Source organism: Augochlora pura, chromosome 10, assembly GCF_028453695.1.
Source record: "Augochlora pura isolate Apur16 chromosome 10, APUR_v2.2.1, whole genome shotgun sequence".
Lineage (NCBI taxonomy): Eukaryota > Metazoa > Arthropoda > Insecta > Hymenoptera > Halictidae > Augochlora > Augochlora pura.
In genome coordinates, this window is record NC_135781.1 from 3,910,308 (window position 1) to 3,917,223 (window position 6,916).

The 6,916-nt window shown below is 39.7% G+C and overlaps 1 protein-coding gene across 1 annotated transcript; it reads left to right on the forward strand.

The window, feature by feature from the left end:
* The first annotated feature begins 6,335 nt into the window (after positions 1-6,335).
* LOC144476557 (uncharacterized) lies at positions 6,336-6,865 on the forward strand. The gene is made up of 2 exons (XM_078193654.1): positions 6,336-6,785; positions 6,854-6,865. Exons 1-2 carry the CDS (start codon positions 6,336-6,338, stop codon positions 6,863-6,865), a joined length of 462 nt encoding a protein of 153 aa, XP_078049780.1.
* Positions 6,866-6,916: the final 51 nt, after the last annotated feature.

Sequence of the window (6,916 nt, forward strand, 5' to 3'; positions counted from 1 at the left end):
GAAAAGGGTTGAGTACTAAAAATGTTGCGTTTTCCATTTTATATAGGATGACTTACTTTATTATACTGTTTTTAGTAGCATACGTTACTCTTACCTATAATTACTATACATTAGTGTATAGTATAATTACCATACTTTATTATTAACTATAATTACCATATTTGATTATTAACCATGACTATCATACTTTATTATTACCTATAATTACTATACTTTATTATCATTAACTGCAATTACTATACTTTATTATTACCTATAATTGCTATACTTTATCATTATTAACTGCAATTACTATACTTTATCGCTACTATCGTTACTACTTTTATTGCCACACTTTCACCTGAATTTTTCTCGTAAAACTTCCACTTGTCTGAACAAACGTCTCGAGCGAATATTATTCGGCAAAAACAATGAACGTTTTCTTGGTGTTATCTTAGTGGAAGCTGTACCGGAATTTTAAACTGGATATTCGGGTGCTTAAATAGGTTGTTCGACAATGTCACGCCAAGTGGGAGACGATAAGTCTTTGCCGGCTTCCGGAATGTCTGGTTCGATCGGCGAGGAAAGTCCAAATGCCGTTTACCGTACTCGTTTATTCAGGATCAATGACGTAGAGAACCGGCGCGCCGCGACGCCGCGAGAGAGGAATCCCGAGCTAACTGTTAACGAGCGGCTTTTCCGTCCCGCGCCCGCTCGGAAACCACCGGCACGGTTTGTTGTCGCAACCGTACTCGCTGCGGGACGATCCTGCGGGCAACGTCGTTTCCCTCGACGATATTCACGCTTTTCTCGGTGCGAATAATTTGCATTAATAATAAAATGATATATCGATGAATATATAGATAGGTATAGTTAACGAGAAATAATTATCAAAATAGCTTCTCTCAATTTGAATAAAATGGGAACTTGAAAGTAATTAATAAGCATTGTGTCAGGAATATTGCAAAGAAGAATTAATTTATATTTTTAATAATTATTATGATAGTAATAAAATTATAATAGGACTATTATGACGATAGTAATAGTATTATAATAGTAGTAGTATTATAACAGTAATTAAATATAATATAATATTAAATAGTATTATAATAGTAGTAGTATCATAGTAGTAGCAGTAGTGGTATTATAATAGTAATTAAATATGATATGACAATGACATTCAACAATTTCCAATGGGAGCAACTTTATCGCTTCAATAATTCTAAAATAAAAAGAAGCGGAAAAATTTACCACCGATGGTAGGTTTAACATTAATGTATTCAAAATATTAATGCAATTAATTTACCGTACAATTGTCAACATACTTTTCTTTAATTCCCCTATTACCCACAATAACAAAAGAAAATAAGAAACTCGCGTCTTCTAACATTTTCAAGCGAGTCTACGACGAGAATTTAAAAAAGTCCATTTCACGCGTCTCGGTGACTCGCGTAAAATGGTCTCCGTAACGTCTCGCAAACGTACAAGTCATTTCGTCCGCGTTTAAGAAAGTCATTCCGCTTTAAAAGGTGTCCGCGTATATTAACGCGAGTCGCTGTACCTGTTGCTACAGCCCCGCGTCACCGAAGGATACTTTCAAATGTCATGCGACTGTTTCATATTTAAATTATTATCGGCGATCGAACGTCTATTTAAAGCCAGTCGATTCCTGATAAAAAATTTGCATCCTTTTAAACATATTTCGCTCAATCTTCTGTCAATTCTCTGTTCAATCTCATCGTCGGATCTTTTTCATTTAATTTCAATCACTTCTTAATTTAATTTTTCGAATTTAATTTTCGTTAACTTTATAATAAAATCGTGTGCAAACGTAATTGTCTTTAAAAGACTTCTGAAAGAAGTAAAAAGGAGTATGCAAAGTACGTGAAGAGAAGTCTTTAGTGTCTATAATATTTAATATTTAATATTTGATGCTGTCTTTTTTATTTAAATTTTATTTAAGTTATTCATTTAAATTCCTATTATTGTAGAGTTTTTACAGAATTATTATAGAATTATTGCGACATTTAGATTCCTTTCTTATTAATAACTTAAATTTCCTTTTTCTACCAATTTACGCATAAAAATAACCATCTACGTCGATACCAAAATGAACGAGCGTCTCTGCTCGAAACAGTAAAAGTAGATTAAAACAGGGACCGAAGGATTTTCTGCCGAGAATTTACGGCGATGTCGGTCGAGCGATTGCCACCGAGATTCCGTGGAAGAAACTGAAGAAACTATAAAACGGTTGACCATAAAATCGTAGCCGGCGTCGCGGGAAGCGTTTTATCGAGCGAGAATTCCTCAAGGTGGTGCATCGGGACAGTCTAATGTATGCGGGAGAAGAAAACAGCGGTAAAGAGAGAGAGGGAGAGAGAGAAAAAAGGACAGGTCGGATCGTTTTCTATCACCTTTAAGACCCTTGAAAGTTCCGTGCCGCGGCGGAGCATCTATCGCGTCGGGAGAGTGAAAAAAAAAGCGCTAAGAAATGATCACGGGACTTTCTACGGCAGAGAAAGGAACTTTGTCATGAAATCTCTTATTTAGATACGCAGAAATCTGTTTGGGCGCTTGGAAAATGCGACCAACTGTTGCTCCTGTAGCGGTTATGATGTTGTCGACCCACGCTTTCGGATCGTTGACCAATAAACCAGTTATATTGGCGGCGTTTCCTAACGCGAACTGATAAAAATTCGCGATAGAAACTTTTAATAATCTAGCAGAATTCTAATTAGGACGATATTTATTAAATCGATGGTGAAATGTGGAAAAGGTGCAAGGTGTGAAGGTATTTAATTAAATAGATTTTGAGACGTCATGGTCACTGTTCTGAAAAATATACTTTGGAGAAAAATTTTGCAGTTTTGTATATTCGAAACTTTTAATAATTGAACACTATTTAGTAGTTTTTAAAGGAGGAACTAAGAGGAATTTTTTAATAGCTTTCAATAAAAATTATTTTATATTGAACTGTTTTTACCGTAGGGGTTTTGAAGAACATCTTTTTATTTTTTTTATATTAGTATACATTAATACAGTATTTTTACCAAAATGGTTAAAGTAGACTTTTTAATAAGGAGTATTAAATGATGTCCTTTAACCCCTTTGGTAGAAATAGTATATTAACATAAAATAAATTTCACTGAAAGATATTAAAACATGTCCTACAACCCCTATGGTAAAAATAGCGTATTAATAATTTTTATTAAAAAAATTCCTTTAATACCTCTGGTAAAAAGTATTAAATACTATAAAATTACCAAAAGGTACTACATATCCACGTAATCACTTCCAGACATTTGTGCAGTCATTATAAAATTCATACTAAAATCCTCTAAAATTATACAATACATCGATAAAAATAATATTAATATATGATCAATCAGCTACAACATTCTCCATCAACCTGTAAAAAGATAAGAGACTCATTTTGTTTCAAAGACTCACAATATTCCACTCCCTCAAACAAGAACAAATGACAGAAAATCCATCAGTAATATCTCCTCTCCGTTACGATTAATAACACACGATCGGCATTTGAGAAACGACCGGTCGCTTTCCACGGTAAAAATCGCCTTTCAGCGCCGTGCAATTAAAAATGCATTTCCAGAGTTGTCCGGATGTCTCCGTCGTTGATTTATGCGACCGGTCGCCGTTCGCTGGTCGACGAAAGACTTTCGATTTCGTGAAAAATCATCCCGCCGTTTAGAGTTTCGGTGGGGTCCCGTCGACGGCGTTCCGGCGACGACCCAGGGTCAATTTTACTTTCTACTCGGCCCGCTCCGCGGAAATCGCGGGAGGGTAAGGGTAAAAGAAAGGACCGCGACCGTCCTCTCCCGCCCCCCTGAAAACCGAGCGCACTTTCTCGCGTGACGGGGCCGGCAATATACATATCGTTAGGCAGGCGATCGGGACGCTGACGAGTGAAAACGAACGGAGGCGGCGAACAAACCGGCCGCCGTGTCGGCCCTCCGAGACTTATTGGCCGGGACAGCGTCGCGGGAATCTCTCCCCGGACACTGGAAAATCGTTCTATCTATCGTGGGAAGAGATCTCTCTCTCTCTCTCTCTCGATCGCCGCGAAACTATTCCGAACATGGTTTTCCCCACGTGTCTTCCCACGCCGGCGTTCGGTATCGATTCGAAAAACTCTCGCAAGATTGATTTAATTTCACGCTGTTTCTGCCGATATTTTGCACGCACTATTTTTATTAAATCAATTTTACTGTCATTGTATCGACGACGTATTCCAAACCAATTTTTCAATTATATAAGCAATAGTTCGTTGTCAGAGCCATTTTAGGTAAAAATTCAAAATGTACTATAGTATATACCTATAGTATCTTAATATTTTATATAACATAGTGCTTTTATATAATTTTTTATAATTTATATAATTTATAGTGCTTTTATATAATTTTTTATAATTTATATAATTTATAGTGCTTTTATATAATTTTTTTTAATTTATATAATTTTTAGTGCTTTTACATTAAATAAATATGTAAAAACTGCGATTATTAAATAAACATGTAAGAACTTCGAGCACTGGATGAATACATAAAAAAAGGCGAGCGCTAAATAAATATGCGAGGAATACAAAAATTAAATAAGAAAAATATAAATGGGAAATTAAATACAAAAGTAAAAATAAGAAATCACGAGGACTAAAGTAAATATCTAAATAACACGAACCGTGTTAAAAAATTTATTCTATTCTAAAAATTGTCCATTAATGCGAGTCACTGTATTCCTACGCAACAATAGAATCAATCTCAATGTTTAGACTGTCGCGTCTGCAGGAAGCGAAGAAAAATACGTTCAACTCTCTATAATCGATGTTCCGTTTTGTACCGCGGCATACCGGGAACAGACGCGGTAAACCGTAAACGGTTTGATAAATCGAGAGCTGATCGCCGGATCGGGTCTCGCCGCGCGGCGGCGCGTCTCTCTCTCTCTCTCTCTCTCTCTCTCTCTCTCTCCGTGGTTCACGTCCGCTCGTATTTATGTTTGCTCGCGATTTGCACCTCGGTCGTATCGTGGCCGGAGCCACGGGCGGACGGGAAAACGAGGGATCGCAGCGGGAACATGAAAGTTCCGCGTTAAGTTGGTCACGCGAGCGCGCCGGCATGTAGTTAAAGGCGCGCTTAATGACCGTCCGGGAAGATCTACGCTACGTGACACAGTTTGCCGGCGTTCTATGCGCCGCCACCGCCGCCGCCGGTTCCCGTCGATTCGACAGATTTCCGCGTGGCGAGTCCTCGCACGCACGCTCGCGCGCGCGTCGATCACCTTCGATAAACACCGACTGACCACCCGATCGGACCTTCTCGACCTTTGCCCGGCGTTCTCAGGCGAATAAGTCATCGATAGAGCAGGGGTGGCGCATGCGCCGGAATTCGCGTGCAGCGCAGTGACGCGTCGTGTATTAACCTCTCATTGGTCAGCGTTTTTTGGTAATAACTTGTGAAAGAAGCAAAGAATTACATTTTTGATGAGGAAAAAGTTATGTCAAATGATCTCAGGAACCTCTCATTTTTTGGAAGTAAGATAATTTTAGAATATCTTGTAGGTTAGAATCATAGTGACGTAGGCGATATTTACTAAAATGTTGACTTATGTCTTTTAATATTACTAAAATAATATGACTTAAAATGTAGAGATAAAAAAATCATGAAAGGAGAAGGGAAATAAGTTAAATAAACTTACTGCAAATTAACTTTTAATTTTATTCTATTCTAATTTATTTCCTCGTTTTATTTTATTTTATCCTATTTTATTTCCTTGTTTTATCTCATTCTATTCTGTTTTATTTCCTTGTATTATTTTATTCCATTCTATTTGATTTCCCTGTTTTATTCGATCAATTTTACTTTATTGGACCGTATCGTATTTTATGGTAAGAGGATGGACCACCTGTAATCCGTAAAAAGATGAATAAAGTTCACAATACTCTCGTCGTATCAGCAACGATAAAATAAACCATAAAACGTCCGAACACCCTGAGTCAAAGAGTATCTCTGTAGAGACCCGCCCCATTTTCTAAACCACTCGTCGTCCCGGTATCCCGTCTCGCGAGCACGTCAACTAGAAAAAGATGATCCTACCGATCGCGATAGCCGTCCGCCTAGCGACGTTTATCGTTTCTTACGGCACAGGGAACTAGCTCGTGTTATAATCGAATTAATGGAGAAAGCGCGGCAACGACCTCGTCCGACGACTCCCTCGCGGGAAACGCGAACATCGAAATCGTCCGATAGAACGACGATCGTTGTTCCGCTCAGCGGCTCCCGTTCGCGCGTCGATCGGGGAAAACTCCTGTCGGCCGATTACGCCACCGACCGATCAGTACAATGCCGTGGACCTGCTTTCAGGGAGTGGCCAGCATTCCGGACGGTAAAGATCAGCAGCGGGCTTGCGATGAATGGAACGGTTTAGGATCGGCCCGGAAAATGGACGTCGCCAAGTGTGCCACGGAGGACTTCGTGACGGTGGTCAATGTCGAGAGCCAGCCGCCGCCGGAGAATTTCGTCACCGTGCTGTCGATCGGCCAGGGGAAGAAGGAGGACGAGCCGTCCCAGCTCGCCGGCGCGAAGACGCAAACGAATGGGATCGACGGACCCATCGAGGAGGAGGTCGAGGTGTTCCGGCTGCCCGGCGAGCGGCTCGGCTTCGGCCTGAAGTTCGAGGGCGGCAATAAGACCGCCGAGAGGGTCAGGAAGCTGTTCGTTCAGAGCTGCGAGGACCAGAGTCCTGCGAGCAGGGCCAAGTGCTCCTGGGGCACTTTGGGCGAGGGGGACGAGGTAAGATGCTGGTTCTGTATTCTGTATTTTATATTTATTTGTACGGCAAATCCTGTGGTTATCGGCAGAGAGGTCCTTAGCTATGGAGGCTAAAAACTTTCTTTTGTTTAAAGCTAAATCTATCGAGATTT